We start from the raw sequence: 19,590 nt of genomic DNA, 5'->3' as shown, positions 1-19,590 counted from the left end.
CAAAGCAATCATGTCATCAATGAAAACAACATCCTCACACACAGTCAAATTTACACTATTAAAATATTTTATTAAATTTATGAAAAAAACAAAAAGGTAGTTACAATGGCCAAAATCTAGGTCCACCAGCAATACTTGCAGGTAGACTGGTATATAAACACTACACTGTAAAAAAAAATCTTAAAGGTAAAATATCTTAATTTAATATCTTAATTTAAATAAAGTGCAAAACAATCATTAATTAATTCATTAGAGGTTTTACAGAAAAAAAAGAAAAAAAAAACACTTTATTTTACAGATTTTTTCCTTGTTTTAGTTTAATATTTTACTTTAATTTTATTATTTTTGTTTTGAAGCTGTAGCTGCCAGTCATTTACAATTTATGGGACTTTTTTTCAGTGTAAAATGTCTCTAGGTTACGAATGTAACCCTAGTTCCTCGAAGGAACAAGACGCTGCGTCAAGCGCTTTGGGTAAACGCCTTTGGCAAGATCAACTCTGAATATTGTGTGCAATCTGTTCAATGGAAGGGCGTGACGTCACGGGCGGGGTGACGTAGCGACCAGGAAGCTATAAAGGCACGTTCCACGCAGCTGACTTCAGCTTCGAGTAGGGAAGCAAGCGCCGGCAGGGGTGCCGGGATTATGGCTCTGCGACGCAGCGCCTCGTTCCTTTGAGGAACTAGGGTTACATTCGTAACCTAGAGACGTTCCTCTTCAGGAACTCGAGCTGCGTCAAGCACTTTGGGGAATGATGTGCCAACGCTGCCAGACTACCAACCCCCTGCCTAGTGTGTATCCAAAGAGCACAGCTAAGGCAAGAGGTCAGAAGAGCCTGGAGCGGCTCGCATATCGACATAGTAAAATCTGGCAAATGTAGAGGGCGTGGACCATCCCGCAGCATTGTAGATGTCAAAGAGGGACACACCTGCTAGAAAGGCCTTAGAGGCAGCCATACCCCGAGTAGAGTGAGCCTTGGCTCCCAAAGGAAGGGGAAGACCAGAGGACTCATAGGAGACGTTGATAGCCTCGACTAACCAACGACTAAGGGTCTGCTTAGAGGCAGGGAAACCCTTTTTAGGAGGACCGTAGCAAACAAACAATTGGTCAGATTTTCTCCACAGGGCAGCTCTGTGGACGTATGCATCCAGTGCTTGCACTGGACACATACAATTTAGCTTCTCCTGGTCTGGCTCCCGAAAGGGAGGAGGGCAGAAGGCCTGCAGTACTATAGGCTGTGGCGTAACAGAGAGAACTTTAGGAACATAACCCGCTCGAGGGTATAAGAATGCTTTGGCCATACCAGGGGCAACGTCTAAGTAGGCAGGGGCCACTGAGGGGGCCTGAAGATCTCCAAATCTCTTTAGAAAAGTAATAGCCAGTAACAGGACAGCCTTAAGGGTCAGATGTCTATCTGAGATATCTTGTATTGGCTCAAATGGAGCTTTACAAAGAGCCTCTAACACCACAACCAAATCCCACGGGGGAATACGAGACCGTACTGGAGCTCTCAGTCTCAGTGCACCGCGGAGGACACGTGTAACTAGGGGGTGTCTACCCACTGCATGACCGTTGAAAGGGACGTGGTAAGCAGCTATGGCCGCCACGTACACCTTTAAGGTGGAGTGAGTTAACCCTGCAGAGAGCCTGGCTTGTAGAAACTACAGAACTTTACCAACTGGGCAGTTAACAGGGTCAAGCTCGCGGTCTCTGCACCATGAGGAGAAGAGTTTCAACCTCAGGGAGTACAGTTTCCTTGTAGAGGGAGCACTGGATTGGAGGGGGGGGGGGGGTTCTCAACAACCTGGGTTGAGAGACCGGAAGCTATGAGCTGTGCCCCCTTAGGGGCCACACCCACAACTTCCACAACCCCGGGCGAGGGTGAATTATTTTGCCCTGCACCTGAGAGAGTAGATCTGTCCTGATCGGAATCTCCCATTGAGAGCCGTCGAGGAGAGAGATCAGATCTGTGAGCCAGAACGGGGCTACTAATAGAAGACGGACCCCATCCCGGCGTACTCTCGCCAGAACTCCCGGGAGCAGAGCGATAGGGGAAAGGCGTACAGACGAAGCCTCAGCCTGGTCTGTACCATAGCGTCCAGTCCCAGAGGAGCTGGATGAACTAGAGAGAAACAGAGGGGACATTGCGATATCTCTTGAGTCGCAAGGAGACCCAAAAACTCTCCATATCTACTTCACCACCTCGGGGTGAAGCCCCCTGGCCTCTGCCCCTGTCTCAACAGTATGTCTGCTCCCACAGTCAATCTCCCAGGAATATACACTGCTCTGAACGAGAGGAGTTTGTCCTGGGACCACTGAAAAATCTGGTGTGCCAGCTTGTACAAGGGGTGAGAATGCAGATCTCTCTGGTGACTGATATAAGACTGAGTAGAGGTAAGTGTTCTTGTTGTCACGTAAATGTGCGCGTGATCATTTGGGAGATTCACCAAAAATGCCTCCAAAGAAGAACGAGGAGATCGAAGAGATAAAGAAAACGCTTGATTTTCTGTCTGAGGAGATCTCGACTGTCTCTAAGCAGCAGAAATCACTCATTGATTTGATGAGCGAAATTAAAGAACTGAAAAAACAAAATGAGGAGAAGGACAAGCGGATCGCTAGTCTGGAGTGCCGCGTGGCTGACATGGAACAGCATTCCCGCATGAACGATATTGTTGTCAGCGGATTGGAGACCAGGCCGCGTTCTTACGCCAGGGCGGTGACAACGACAGGAAATGGGGAGCTCATCGATCCAGACATGGACTCCGTGGAGCAACAGGTGATTGCTTTTTTTCACAGCAAAGGCTTATCAATATCACAAACTGATATTGAGGCTTGTCATCCCTTACCCCGGAAAAACAAGAATGACAAACCTGCAATAATAATTCGCTTTACGAACAGAAAAAACAAAAATGCTTTGCTTAGGCAAGGTAATAAACTTAGAGGGACTGATGTTTATGTGAACGAGCACCTGACGAAAAAAAATGCAGACATAGCTAGAAGGGCACGCTTCCTAAGGAAGCAGAGGAAAATCCAGTCAACCTGGACAACTAACTGCAAGGTGTTCATTAAACTTAACGGGTCACCTGAAGAAGCAAGAGTACTGACTGTGAGATTCATTGAGGAGCTGGACAAGTACCAATGAATCATGATCATGTAACTTAGTAAGGGGTTCAATATGTATCAATATGTGTGACTTATTTGAATTATAATGGCTATGGACTCTTTTGAAGAGCTTGACTGTTTAAACTTAACAACAGGTGAAAATGAGAGTGACAATGATGACAATGAAGGTTGGAACTTAAAAACTTTCAAATTCACTGATCATAATCTACATAGTTTTGAACAAGATCTTGACCCAGAAAACAATTTTCTTAACAACATAAACAACAACTGTTGTTATTACTCTGATGATCAATTCAACAAGATTATAAAATCTGATTATGGATTGTCATTTGTTCATTTTAATAGCAGAAGCTTATATGGAAATTTTCTTTACATCAAAGAATACTTAAGTCATTTAAAAAACCCATTCCAGGTGATAGCCATATCTGAGACCTGGCTTAATTCTGAGAAGGGTGTTGATCATGAGTTGGATGGATATGATTTGAATTATGTTAATAGAGAGAATAAAAAAGGAGGTGGAGTAGCATTATATGTAGATAGAAGATTAAAATATAAAATTGTGAAAAATATGTCAACTAACATTGATGATGTGATGGAGATAATAACGGTCGAAATTAATTTGGAAAAAAAGAAAAATGTAATTGTAAGCTGTGTATACAGAGCCCCTGGTTCAAATATCGAAATGTTCATGAACAGTATGGAAAGTCTATTTACTAAGAATGAGCAAAAAACGGTGTTCATTTGTGGGGATTTTAATATAGATCTTCTAAATCCCAGTAAGCATAAACTGACAGATGAATTTATCGATTTAATGTTTAGCATGAGTCTTTTCCCACTTATAACAAAACCAAGCAGAATATCATCACACTGTGCAACTCTAATAGATAATATATTCACAAACCGAATGGACAATAGTCTAATGAGTGGGTTGTTACTAAATGACATAAGTGATCATTTGCCAGTTTTTGTGATGTGTGTTTGTGATCATGTGAAGTATAAGGAAGTTAAGGTGATTAGTTACAGGAGAATCAGAACTGTTGAATCAATAAATACACTCAGAAGAGAATTACTTGCATATAATTGGAAAAAATTGTATGATGAGACTGATACCAATAATGCATACGCAACATTTCTGTCTACTTTTAAATCATTATATGATGAACACTGTCCGATAAATCAATTTACCATAAAGCACAAATTTAAAGAGAGACCATGGATGACAAAGGGATTAAAAAATGCTTGCAAAAAAAAGAACACCTTGTACAAAGAATTTATAAAACACAGAACCAAAGAAGCTGAGTATAAATACAAAAGATATAAAAATAAATTGACCAGTATCATGAGGATAAGTAAGAAAGATTATTATAATAAAATATTAAATGATAATAAAAATGATATCAAGGGTATATGGAAAGTGCTAAATAATATCATAAGGAATGGACCAATGAATAATAAATACCCTCTGTATTTTATAGATAATGAGAGGACTTTAAACAATATGAAAGATGCGGCCAATGGGTTTAACAATTTCTTTGTAAGTGTGGGAGCAAAACTGGCTGATGTAATAAAAAATCCACTGACTGAAGGTGAGGTGAAGGCAGTGGATTATTTAGACAGTAACCCTTACTCTATGTTTTTGAAACCAGCTGAGGAAATTGAGATTATTGATATTGTAAATAATTGTAAGAATAAAAAGTCAACAGACGTGAATGATATTGATATGGTTTTAATTAAGGAAATCATTGGTGCAATTGTTAAACCGTTAACTCATATTTATAATTTGTCTTTCAAAACAGGTGTATTCCCAAGCAAAATGAAAATTGCTAAAATCATTCCACTATATAAATCTGGATTGAAAAATAAATTCACAAATTATAGGCCATTGTCTTTACTCTCTCAGTTCTCCAAAATATTAGAAAAATTGTATGTAATCAGATTGGATAATTTTATTGAGAAGCATGAATTATTGGTTGATAGTCAATATGGATTCAGGTCAAACAGATCTACATCAATGGCAATTATGGAGTTAATTGAAGACATTACCAGTGCTATAGATAACAAACAATATGCAGTGGGAGTATTTATTGATTTAAAAAAAGCTTTCGATACAATTGATCATAGTTTGTTAATCAATAAACTGGAAAAGTATGGTATCAGAGGAATTGCATTAGATTGGATGAAAAGTTACATAAGTAACAGACTACAATTTGTTCAAATGGGGGAGTTCAGATCAGATTGTTTGGGTATCACCTGTGGAGTACCACAGGGGTCAATATTGGGTCCAAAATTATTTATAATGTACATAAATGACATATGTAGTGTGACTAACCGTCTAAAATTTGTGATTTTTGCTGATGATACTAATATTTTCTGTTCAGGGGAAAATCTGAAGCAGCTGTTGGAAGGGGTCACATCAGAAATTAATAAATTAAAAATATGGTTTGACTTAAATAAATTATCGTTAAATCTAGATAAAACCAAATTTATGCTTTTTGGTAATCGTAAAACTGACACGCAAGTAAAAGTTATGATTAATAATGTTAAAATAGAAAGAGTCTATGAAAACAAATTTTTGGGTGTGATTCTTGATCATAAAATTTGTTGGAAACCACACATCAAATACGTTAGAACAAAAGTAGCGCAGAGTATTGGAGTAATGGGGAAAGCAAGGCATGTATTGAGTAAAAAAGCACTTTTTATTTTGTATTGTTCACTTGTGTTGCCTTATTTAAATTATTGTGTTGAAGTATGGGGTAACACCTACAAAACCACCTTACAAACATTAAGTACATTACAAAAAAGAGCTATTAGAATAGTAAACAAGGTAGGTTATCTTGAGCATACTAATTTACTATATTTAAAATTGCACACTTTGAAGTTTAAAGATCTCGTTAAACTTAAGACTGCTCAATTAATCTATAAAGCAATAAATAAACAGTTGCCTAAAAACATACAACAGTTATTTACAGATAGGGTTGGGGGTTATAACTTGAGAGGGGATTTAAATTTAAATTTGAGTCAACATAGGACTCGGACAAAACTCAAAAGTATGTGTGTTTCGATTTGTGGGGTGCTTCTGTGGAATGGTCTGAGCAGTTCAATCAAACAAAGTGTTAATATGTTGCAATTTAGAAAAAGGTACAAAAGTTTTATGCTTGATAAGTATAGAAATGGAGAGGGTGAATGATAATTCATTATGGTGGGAAAGAATGCTTGATAATGGTTTTTGTATATGCTTTTTTCTTCATCTTAATATTAAGATAACGCTTTACTTAATTTAGTATTTTTTTTGTTGTTGTATTATTTAAAATGTTATGTTAATTTTTCTTGTTAGATTGTGAATTGGTTTGGGTAGTTACTGGGGGTAGTTTTTGATAAGCCTAGGGCTTCTAACTATCCCTTTTCGAACAGGTTGAATATTATATTATTATGTTATACATGTTTGTTTATTTATATGGATATTTCTTATGAATTGCTGTCATTTTTATTTTTTATTTTTTTATGAATTGTTCGAAATAAAGATTAATTCAATTCAATTCAAATTCAATTCAATTCAAGACATCGCCAATGTGTTGTCGGTGCGCACCAACACATGGTGACCTCTCAGGTCTGGGAGGAAATATTTCAATGCTCGATGCACAGCTAGCATCTCTAGACAACTGGTATGCCACGTCAGATGGCGACCGCTCCCAGACCGCGGGCAGAGTGGCCACTCATGACCGCACCCCAACCGGTGAGGGGCGCGTCTGTCGCTAGCATTACACGGCGACCAAGAGCTCCCAGCACCGGGCCGTGATTCAAGAACCAAGGTTTCTTCCACATGTCTAAGGCACGAAGGCATCTCCACGTGACCTTGATAGTTCGTAATGGATTCCCCCCCGGGGAAAATCCCTTGGTCTTGAGGGGTAGGGGTCTTATGTGCAGGACGCCAAAAGGTATCACGTTGGACACAGCTGCCATAAGCCCTAACAGTCTCTGAAACTGCTTGACAGTGAGTGACTGGCCTTCTCTGACTCTCTTGACTGAGGTAAGGATTGACTCGATCCGAGCAGGAGACATACGTGCCTGCATCGTGGTCGAATCCCACACTACGCCTAGATAGGTGGTTCTCTGAACTGGAGAAAGTCCACTCTTCTTGGCGTTCAGTCTCAAACCCAGCTCCCCCATATGTGCGAGAACGACATTCAAGTTTATTTGTATAGCGCTTTTTACAATACAAATCGTTACAAAGCAACTTTACAGAAAATTATGTTTCTACAATATTTAGTAGTAGCTAGTAGTTTGTGCACGTTTGACAGGATTTTATAAAAAAAAAAAAATAATAATAATACAAGACGTAGTCAGCTAGACGATGAACTATCAATATTATTAATTAATAGTAATTATATGATGCAGTCACACATGTAGCAATAATTGTTAGTTCTGTTTGTTGATTCAAGGTTAGGATCATCTGGGGTCCTCTGAGGGTCAGCATCATCTCTTCTCAGGTGTTCTGGATCCAGACTGGAGCTTGATGTAAATCCTGTGGCAAAACATAGAAACAAAATAGAGACATCATTAGCATAGCTGCTGATCCAACAAAGTAAAATTAGTTTAACCCAAGCTAAAGAATAAAAATGCAGATGCAACTACACTCACAATTTAAGAGATACATTATTCGAATGCTTGGCGAAAGAGATGCGTTTTTAATCTAGATTTAAACAGAGAGAGTGTGTCTGAACCCCGAACATTATCAGGAAGGCTATTCCAGAGTTTGGGAGCCAAATGTGAAAAAGCTCTACCTCCTTTAGTGGACTTTGCTATCCTAGGAACTACCAAAGTCCAGCGTTTTGTGACCTTAGGGTGCGTGATGGGTTGTAGCGTGGTAGAAGGCTAGTTAGGTACGCAGGAGCTAAACCATTTAGGGCCTTATAGGTAAGTAATGATAATTTGTAACTGATACGGAACTTAATAGGTAGCCAGTGCAGAGACTGTAAAATTGGGGTAATATGATCATATTTTCTTGACCTCGTAAGGACTCTAGCTGCTGCATTTTGGACTACCTGTAGCTTGTTTATTGATTAAGCAGGACAACCACCTAGAAGTGCATTACAATAGTCCAGTCTAGAGGTCATAAATGCATGAACTAGCTTTTCTGCATCAGAAACAGATAACATGTTTCGTAGCTTGGCAATGTTTCTAAGATGGAAGAATGCAGTTTTTGTAACATTGGAAATATGATTTTCAAAAGACAATTTGCTGTCCAATATAACACCCAGATTTCTGACTGTAGAGGAAGTAACAGTACATCCGTCTAGCTGCAGATTGTAATCTACAAGATTCTGTGTGGTGTTTTTTGGTCCAATAATTAATATCTCTGTCTTATCCGAATTTAATTGGAGAAAATTATTTGTCATCCAATCTTTTACATTTTTAACACACTCTGTTAGCTTAGATAATTGGGAAGTTTCATCTGGTCTCGTTGAGACATATAGCTGAGTATCATCAGCATAACAGTGGAAGCTAATTCCATATTTTCTAATAATATTACCAAGGGGCAACATGTATATTGAAAATAGATTTTCTATAGAAATAGAAGATCTCGATGTCGAACCGCCATCTGCTCTGATTGAGCTAAAATCAACCAATCGTCGATATAGTTCAGAATGCGGATGCCCTGCATACGGAGGGGAACCAGAGCTGCATCTACACATTTCATGAACGTGCGGGGTGAGAGTGCAAGGCCGAAGGGAAGTACTCGATATTGGTGGGCTTTGCCTCCGAAAGTGAACCTCAGAAACTTCCTTTGTTGTAGAAGGATGAATATATGGAAGTATGCGTCTTTGAGATCTATTGTGACAAACCAGTCCTCGGATCTGACTTGAGCTACAACCTGTTTGACAGTGAGCATTTTGAACTTCAGTGACATTACTGAGAGGTTTAGATGACATAAGTCTAAGATCGGACGCAACCCCCCATCCTTCTTTGGAACTATGAAATACCTGCTGTAAAACCCGGATTCCCTGTCTAGAGGAGGGACCACCTTGATTGCCGCCTTCCTTAATAGGGTATTCACTTTTTGTTCCAACACCAGAGCCTGCTGGGGGCCGACTACTGTCGGTGTAACCCCATTGAATGTCGGCGGTGGATAGCCGATGATAGTCTCTTTCTATTGTGTGCAGGACCCATTGAGATACATTTGGCAGTAGTTTCCACACTGCTAACTGATGTACTATGGGAATCAGTCTCTCGAGACTGACCTCTGGTTAAGAGGCCCCCGAAGGGGTGGCGAGCGTCTCAGCTCCGCTACGCTCACGGGCGGAAATAACTGAGAGCAGTGCTCGCTGGAAGCCGCTGCGCCCTGAAACTCTGGCAGGGTTGGCAGACCCACCTCCTGAGGGCACTGAGGTGAGACGGGCACCGTGTAATGAGGTGGACACCGCTCTACCCCAGTTAGGGCCGCCCTCTGTAGTCGTGACCGAAATGCGTCATGACTTCTTGGTAGGGTGACCACCTGCTAATAAGCCCAAGGGCGGACAAGGGGTACGTTTCTGAGGGACAATGTGGGACACCCCATGGGCAGACTCACTGATAGTGGTTTACCCATTTATAGCACATACCACCTTACATGGTATATTAATAATGCCCTATTCCCCTAAACATGTGTAATTGCTGATGTATGCTCATGACAGAATTGACAGATGCACTTCCACTTACTTTGCTATTTTATTAATTTTTTTATTACATTTTATTCACTTTAAATAAATTATAATATAAAATTATAGGATTAAAATGAATTGTAGTTGCTCAACACCACAGGAAAAGTTAAAAAAAAAAAAAGTCTGACATCAAGATTCAAGATGCAAGATTCAAGATTCAAGATTTTTATTCGTCACATACTAAATTATATGTAGCATACATAACCAGCAGTGAAATGTGAGTCACGTCCGCTCCATGGACAGTGCAATTATTAAAGAAAAACAACAAAGATGAAAATATACATAAATATAGCTATGTAAGAATGAAATAAAAGTAAATAATAAAAATATAAGAATAAAATATAAAAAAGATGAAAAAACATCACAAAAACATCAAAAAAACATCACAACTCAAGGGAAGGGAATTCACTCATTCACTAATCCCTATATAGTGTATGGCAGTTGAGTTCACTATATCAGGAACGAGCGAATAAATAAATAAGTGAACGGATTCGGACAGTGACGTATAACCTACACTGCGCGTGAGACTTGGAGCTGTCTGTTGCAAAAACATTGCCATGTGTACTTTTATATTACATCTACCTAATTTTAGAAAATAATACTAATAGCAATAATACTCAAAATTGCTTTATATTACAGTTGTACATACCTCCCGCGTCAGCTTTGTGGTTTCATCGATAGTATATAGTAATAATATGTATATATATATATATATATATATATATATATATATATATATATATATATATATATATATATATATATATATATATATATATTGTAATGCTTTTATGTTCATAATCATTAATTGCTATTAAAACAACGTACTGAGAACAAAAATAAACACACATAAACGTTCATAATTATGTATTTATTACTTTTAGTATCTTGACACTTGCTCAAGCAGCGTTTTGAGCTCAGGTTGTTGAGCGTCCACAGGCGACTGTTAATTTTAAATCGGAATACACTACCTGTTATTAACGGAAAAATGTAAATTATCCACCAAATTATCATTTTTGTAAGTTAACAACGATGCCACCTCAGTAAATTAGTCAAATAGTAAACTGAGTTATTGCCTACATAACATATTGTAATATAAATAATGTAGGAAAAACGTTAAAACAGAAATAATAAAGATGTAAACCTCATCTCTCATTCAAACTCGCTCGCTCCCGCTCTCGCAGTAGCGTGCTGAACTGTCAAGTAATGTTCGTTTGGATGCCTGGGGCTCGAGGATATAGAGCCATCAACTTTTTTTAAGTAAGCATTGATTTTGCGTGACACAGTCTCAATTTGCGGGACGCATGAATTGGGCTTCAAACGCTGTGCGCGCACGCGCTACGCGGGACGGGTGGTCACCCTACTTCTTGGCCGTGGACCTCCCAGCCTGAAGTACAGCTCCATCGGATTCGGATTAGGCTGGGAAGTCGCTGGCCCTCTTTGTACGCGGAGGGGGCTGCTCCCGCCCAGCAGTCCCTCCAGTACATCTAACTTCACGAGTTAAATAACTGTCATTATATTCCTCAGAATTTAATGCAATCAAACAATCAGACAAGTAAACACGGTCTGGATTGTGGTACAATACACATTGAAGTGATATATTGAACTTCTCGAAGTTAGATAACGGTCATTAGATTCCTCAGAGTTTAATGCAATCCAACAATCAGAAAAGTAAACACGGTCTAGATTGTGATAAAGTACACATTGAAGTGATATATTGACCTCTCAAAGTCATTATATTCCTCAGAATTTAAAGCAATCAAACAATCAGACAAGTAAACACGGTCTGGATTGTGAACAATACACATTGAAGTGATATATTAACTTCTCAAAGTCATTACATTTCTCAGAATTTAATGTAGTCAAACAATCAGACAAGTAAACACGGTCTAGATTGTGATAAAGTACACATTGAAGTGATAGAACTAACTCCCCCTTATTAAATGGAGTTTAAACAACCAGACAAGTGGTCGGGTATGGAATAATTCAGCACTGAAAATGATGTAATACACGCGTTGCCTCGACAGTGCCCGAATAGCTTAGTCACACAAACAATATTAGTCCCCTCGGAGATTAAATAGCTGCTCATTAACGCTGGCCTTATAATGTTAGGCATAACACTGTTTATTGTATACTGGTGCTTATGCAACTTTATGTTTGTGCAACTACAAGCTCGCCGACGCCCTCCGTGTCAATCTCCTCAGAGAAAGAAAGGCAGAGCGTCAAGCCTGATGCTCGGGGGGAAGAACCAAAGCTCAGGCTTCCGAACCCAGGAATCGGGCAGATCTGATGGGTAAGGTAGGAGATAAGGATGTGCCCATCTCCATTACCTCCATCAGATCGATCTGCGAACCCAACGAATGCCGGCGCCGCTCCGCTGCGGCAAAACGCTGGCGAAGGCTCACTTCTCGAAGAGAGCACTCCGGGATCGGAGCGCACGTGAAATCATACGCAACGCGCTTTGATCCCGGGCAGACCACGCACAGACTGTGTGTATCCCTGCCTCTAATGTTTAGCTTTGTTGAGCAGGGAGGAACACACAATCTGAACGCGGTCTTGATTCACCCTTCAGATGCCTAGTCTTAGCCTTGCTCTTGACATACTAATTTTTCTGGTTTCAATTATGATCATTTACGTAAATTTAATTTTTTTTGTTTGGCAGCCATAGCTGCCAATAATTTGACCGTTTTTTTTTTTTTTTTTTTTTTTTACAGTTTAACACCAAGATTATTACAATGAAAGTTCTAAATGTTCTATATAGAAACACTGTTATTTTACAAATCATTACAATCAAAAACTTTCAATAAAGTGTCAAAGCATGCTCAAGATGTAAAATTAACAATTTTATTTGGAAGACAAAATACAAAGTCTGTACAAATGCCATATAAAATTAAAATTTTACATTTCAGTTACATTTAAAATACTGTACTGGTGAAGAACATAAAACAGTTTCATTAAAATGTTGAATTAAATATATTCACTTCCAGAATTAATATTTCCTGATAATGTACTCACCCCATGTAATTCAAGATGTTCATGTCTTTCTTTACTCAGTCAAAAAGAAATTAAAGATTTTGTGGAAAAATTTCCAAGATTTTTCTCAATATAGGCGACTTTAATGGGACCCAACGGGTTGAAGGTCCAAATTTCACTTCAATGCAGCTTTCAAAGTGCTTTGCAAGTTCCCAGCAACCCATATTCATTGGCTGGGATCGTGTAGAGCTGCATTGAAACTGAAATTGGATATGGATATTTTTCATGCTAAAACGCATTGATTCGCTACAAAAGGCCTTTGTTCACCCCCTGGATCTGTGTGAGAATGCGCTTTTTATTAAACATGATGTGTCACACAAGGACTTTTGGGAATGTCCTTTTACTGTTTTTCACTGTAAATGATATGGTTATTCATAGTTTTTCCTTGCAAAAGCCATAAAATTGGCAGTATTTTGCAGTAATTATTGTAATGCTGTGTTAAGCCATATACAGTTTTTCATCATATAAGCTAACTAATTAACAGGTTTTTTACTGTAACATTTTTGCTGTATTTTTCTGTACAATTTACAAACATTTTGCAGCATAAAGATCAACTCGCACAGCTGAAATGTGAATCATTACTTTGAACTAACTTATTTCTTCACTTCAATCTTAAATATATACAACAGCAGACAATACTGTGTGTGTGTGTGTGTGTGTGTACTGTATGTGTGCTCTTGTTTTTGTGACATATCAGGACACAACTCTGTATAATGACATGGGTATGACACAGGTATTAAAAGGAGAGGGTGACTTATGAGGACATAACCCATGTCCCCATTAACGCTTATAAATCATACAGAATGAGTTTTTTTGAGAAAGTAAAAATGCACAAAAGTTTCCTGTTAGGGTTTGGTGTAGGGTTGGTGTAGGGCCATAGAATATACAGTTTGTACAGTATAAAAACCATTACGCCTATGGGATGTCCCCACTTTTCACAAAAACATGTGTGTGTGTGTGTGTGTGTGTGTGTGTGTGCGTGTGCGTGTGCGCGTGTGTGTGTGTGTGTGTGTGTGTGTGTGTGTGAAAGAGAGATGGCCTGTGTGAACTGTTAGTTAACTTTACCATATGTTTTTTCTGTCACTGATTTGTCAGTGCACTGAGGTAGAATGCAATCTACAGATGTCTGTATTCTCCCTTCTGTCTCCACACATGCACATTCATGCCATATCCTCAATCCCCTTAGATCGGCTTCAACATGAGCATCCTCTGTGACTGCCTCGCTCTGTTGACCACCATTGATGTTTCATTGGCCTATGGTTTCCATGGTAACCGTCTCAAGGCCTCTATTGGTATTGGTGGGAGGAAATGGGAAGTGTCAAGGACAATATATCTAGGACTGCTGGAAACCAGTTAGACACTTGGACCCAGAGGTTACTCCTTCCAGGGGTTCAAGAGTAAATCCATGGCTGATGGCTTTCTCTGGTTGGGATGATTCTGCCTAGTCCAGGGTTTCAAGCTGAGAGAGCGAGGTTGCTGGAAGCTTGGTTTTCTTCTACTGAGAAGGAGCTTGGTAATTGGAGGTTTACAGTTTACCTACTGCTCCTGGGAGCAAAGTTGGGATGTGCACTCTTGACTTCTCAATTCCACAGAGTAAGGAAGGCCCACCAAGACATAATGGTCATAGCCAGAGGCTTTTACACAGATTCAGAAGTTGCTGTCAGTTTCAGAAGCAACGTCAGTGTTGGTTAAGGCCATTCAACACTACTAACATCAAAGAGCTAGGGGTGATGAAAGCAGACTGTGTTAGGCCAAAACATTGCGCTTGAACACATCGCAAAGACACAGCCAGTTGCCCACTAGCATGGAGGTTCTGCAGCTGATTAAGTGTAAATAACTTTCTATACCAGCAGGTGGCAGTAATCTGTATTTGCCATTCAAAGAGAAGAAGCCAGAACTAGGACAGAACTAGAACTACAAACCGTAAACAAAGCGGTGCTTGCTTACCATTCTGAATATGAATCATGTTGATCAGTTAGTCTTCACTTTCTTCATTCCAAACTTATTGCAATTCCCAGATGTACAATTAGAAGAACCTTATGTATGTGCTTTCTTTGACTTTGTCATTCAGCTTCTGTGAAAAATAAAGCCAGCTTTCTTTGATTTGATGTGTCATGGCCTTTTATTTTTATATATAATCCACATCCTTATTTTAAAGTGTCATAGGTTTTCTACTCATGCCTTTTTATAATTCACTTCTCTACTGAGAATCAGACAAGTAAACAAACTGCATTATTAAGGTATCAGATGGAGTGAAAAGTCCACATTTAATGGAGTCCAAATAGAAAACTGTTAAACAAAATCCAGTATATTGACCCCAGATGCGGCGAGATGTCAAGGGTGGTCTTCCTTGTTGACGGCAGACTATGATTATTCTCTGCAGTTGGCATTGAAATAAAGGTAGAGAGCTAATCTTCATCCTCTATGGAGTTCCAGCCAAATAAACACTGTAGCTCCCCTCAAGATACATTTATTCACTGCTTGGTTCTAAACCGATCTAGTTTTCTCTTGGTCTCAGAGCTTTGAAACAACAGAACTCAAAGCCATAGAAAAATGAGAAAGAGGAAACCAGCGAAGAATAACTGGCAACTGAGTGTTCAAAGGAATGTCATTGTCAACAGTGGTGAGCAAAGCTGGTCCACGCTGAGCAAACCAGCCTCAGAGTTGTGAATGTCTGTGGATATGTGTGTTTTAGTGTGCTCATCTCACAAGATGATTTTGCAGCAAGTGTCAGTAATTTTGTCACATGCTTTTAATTTTAATCTTACTGCCTGACCTCTGACCTATGTTCATCAGAAACTTAATGAGTGCTTCAGTATAACCATAAAGAAACATTTGTGTAGATACAATCTTGTCACATTACATAATACACAACAGGCTGAAATGTCACTGATTAGACTGTATAAAGCCAGATCAAGGTTCATGCTCAGCTCATTGCTCTGGCATTATGTTAACACCCACACACTAAACAGAAGTACAGTAAATGAATAAATGTATGAATATTATATGTGTATATATTAACAACAATATTTTCAATTATATTTTTAGAATTTTATTTCAGTCATATTTTAAAAATTTATTTTACCACACTGAATTTAATGATCAACATTCCCACCAGATGCTTTTGCTGTATTCTAAATTACAACTACATTAAAATGATGTAGTCGCATGTTATTGATGATTTTCCTCATTTCATTTTAGACTACTGCACACTTTGCAAAAAGTGGCTGGTGGTGCAGTATGTTTCAGATCATCAGTGTCCTCATTTCCATGATAATTTATAATGATTGTATCAAAGTGATAACTCATGGCTAAAAAATCCTGGATAATTATCCCAGAAATGACAGGGTAGGCATAAACTGGATATAGCAAAGAATTCGAGAAGTAACAGGAATATAGCTCAGTGCCTTGCAACAACCATGAAACATATTATATTTAACATTTAGATCAATTTTAGACAAAAGATCCTTGTCATTGTCATGTTATTTCAGCACTCTATGCATACATTTAATATCTTAATAATAAGTTAAGATAACGATTAAATGGGGCATATATTTTCTTTGCTGAGCTTGCAACCTTAGATGTACAGTGTCCAATTCAGTGGGCAGTTGTGTACTTTTACTCTTACAAAATACATAAAAGAAACATGAAAACAACAAGTATTTCATTGTGATTGTAAACTAGGGGGTTTAAAAAGCTTGGATGATTCTCATGGATATTTGGCCACAGCTCCCCCCCCCCCCCCTCCTCTGTGAGTATCTCACTCCTAATTTTGCACCTAATTAAGGTGCAAAATAATAAATAAAAAAAATAATGAATGAAATGTCATGTCTTCAAATTCCTGAAAATGCGCCTTGTGTTTTCATTAAAAGGGTCATTTAAAATTGCTAAAAGGACATCATTTTGTGTATTTGGTGTAATGCAATGTGTTTCTGCGGTTTAAGGTTAAGAAAACACATTATTTTTCACATACTGTACATTATTGTTTCTCCTCTATACCCCCCTCTCTGAAACGTGTTGATTTTTTACAAAGCTCATAGTTCTGAAAAGTGAGGTGTACACTGATTGGCCAGCTATCCAGTGCATTGTGATTGGCTGAATTCCTCAAGCATGTGACGGAAATGTTACACCCCTTACCATACTGTGATACTGAGTACCCAGTATGACGAGACAAAACCAATAAAACCCATTACAAAAGAAAGCATTTGTAGCATCCAGTGGGGACATAATTACTGATTATAATGACTTATACTGACTTTTTACGTGTTGCGTATCGTGCTGCGTAAACATAAAACCATGTCTGCATTTGTGATCGGAGAAATGAAAAACAGTAAGTGCTACGCTACACTGCTCAAAACTTGCATTTGAATCATCAGTGGCAAATTCTTTAAATATGAAAACTTACAGACAAAGTTGGAATTGCCCCACTTTATAGAAACAGACATTAGCATTGTAGTCTACTCTTACAGGAAATAGTCCTCGTCTTCCGTAAAATACATCTGAATATTTGGGTTGAACTGTTCTGGAACAGTGTTGTAAATACAGCTTAACCTCTGATTTCTAGTTGTGTCCTCTTTTGGAAGGCCAAACAAAGTAGTTTCGCTTTCACAACGAAACACACAGCACCACCACAACAGGCGGTGGCTGCAACAGCGAGAATAAAAGTTATGTCTTCTTTCTTTGAGTGAACATTTGGATGTGTTAGAACAAGCCGTTTTAGGTAGGCGTGGTTGACTCTTAACTTTATAAAGAATATCTCTTTGGATTTAAGACTTTGCAACTTCATAGATCTTATTTATGCACCAAGAGCTTGTAACACTCCAAGGAGAAAGGAAAATTTTCAATCGCATCATATGGTCCTTTTAAATCAAACAGATCAATTAAGTATCCTTCCCACAGCCTCCTTAAAATGAGATTCACGGGCAAGCATTTGTAGGTAGCTTCCTTAGACCTAACTATGGAAAATCACTGTAAGCCTTATGTGAACTTCTTTCTTAGTAACACAGGGGCGCTTATTCAACATATACATATAAACGGCAAGCACAAAAAAACTAAATAGCACATCTCAACACTGGGGTAAAAAAAAAAATTAATAATAATAAATAATAATCTAAAAAATAATCTGAAAACATAAATAATCCCTTATCTGCTCCTGCCAACAGAACTTCCTTTTACCCCTTCTCAAGAGAAATAATACCTGACAAATGATTGTCTTTCATTCATTACTAAAAGGATATAAGGCAGAGTTCTCCTTGTGTATCACAAAACAAAGTTTTCTCTAGAGAGTTCAACCGCTGAATGATATTGTTATTGTTATGCAGTTCACTAATCTTATAATATCTCTGTCTTTTCTGATAGGTATTACAGTGCTAGCATTAATGCAATTCACTAAATCTCATGGATGGGCATCTGTTTCCAATCTGAATGTACAGACCTAAACATATTTGTATTCTTATACTTTATATGTTGGAGTGAACAAAAGCTGCTTATTTTACAGTCTTGTCTAATTCCCTAAATGGGAAACCTGAATATTTGATTTCAGGTGCCAATAGTATAGCCTCTTACATCTGTAGCCTTGGTGACTGTCGTGGCTGATTTGCTAAAATCTGCCGTCATTTTATCTCTCTCTCTTTTTATTTCTCAGTTTGGTAGCTTCAAAAAAACTAGAAAACCCTCAAGGAGGAACAGCATCCATGTCGTCACCCTCTGACTTCCTTGACAAGCTCATGGGAAGAACCTCAGGTTATGATGCCAGAATTAGACCCAACTTTAAAGGTAGTACAAACAAGCCCTTTTTCCTTATCGTTTACTCTGTTTTTCCTTGAAAGTAATATATTGTGCTGTCTTAATTGGTCATTTACCACCACGTTTTTGATTTGATGTCTTTAAACCATTAGTTAAAGTAATCATTGGTGTCTACAAGATTTATATTTTCTATAGTACAAAGCTAATGCAGATGTGACTCTATTTTGTTTAATTCTATGAAATGATTGTGTAATAATGCTACACATCTCCTATTTTCAGTTGCCTCCAGATGTTCTGCTATGACCCTGAGAACATTAATTAATTATGCTTTTACAGAGTGGCCCTGAACCCAAACCATCTCAAACTATAAATCAGCCTGAGCTTTCTTCAAATTATTAAACTGGAAAAAAAAGTCCCTTCAGAAGCTCATTTACAGAAGCCACTAATTCATAAATGTTAAGTAAAGGGAGTTTGAAAAAGCTACAAAAAAAAAGTAAGAAAAAAGAAAAAGAGGGGCAGTTTTGAAAGGCCGGAACCTGTCGTTGGTTGTATAATGATACCAGCATATGTATAAAGAAGCAAAACATTTCTTACAGTCTTCTAGGAAGTTAATTGCATACATCAGTATTGTAAGTAAAAAGGAAATAAATAAATAAATAAATAACGAGTGAAGCAGATAAAATTACCCAAAATTAATTTTCCTTACATTACTGAATCATGCCTTGATCATGACTTAATTTTCTTGTGATCTTAACAAAGCAAACATTTTACTGATATCATAATTTAAAAGTATTATTTATTTATTTAGTTATTGGTCTAAAATAAAAATACAAATCATAAGAATATACAAATGATATGAAACTATGGATAACATTTTTTAATAAGAAAAAGAGATGCATTAATGGTTACGGTATATTAAGCAGACAAGTTTTAAATAGTCCATAAGTACTCACATATATATAATGATTAACCAGTGAGTCAAATAGATGTATC

At 38.1% G+C, this 19,590-nt stretch overlaps 1 protein-coding gene across 2 annotated transcripts in view; it reads left to right on the top strand.

Annotated features, from left to right (window-relative positions):
• The window catches only part of LOC132142561 (glycine receptor subunit alpha-3-like), a 79,792-nt gene that overhangs the window by 15,825 nt on the left and 44,377 nt on the right, over positions 1-19,590 (top strand). For both annotated transcript variants that reach the window (XM_059552519.1, XM_059552518.1), the window contains exon 2: positions 18,497-18,627. In XM_059552519.1, coding sequence (XP_059408502.1) covers positions 18,497-18,627 — 131 coding nt within the window. The remainder of the gene's footprint in view (positions 1-18,496; positions 18,628-19,590) is intronic.

This window comes from Carassius carassius, chromosome 6 (genome assembly GCF_963082965.1).
Source record: "Carassius carassius chromosome 6, fCarCar2.1, whole genome shotgun sequence".
Lineage (NCBI taxonomy): Eukaryota > Metazoa > Chordata > Actinopteri > Cypriniformes > Cyprinidae > Carassius > Carassius carassius.
Note: the sequence above shows the minus strand (reverse complement) of the source record. Positions and strands in the feature narration are given on the sequence as shown.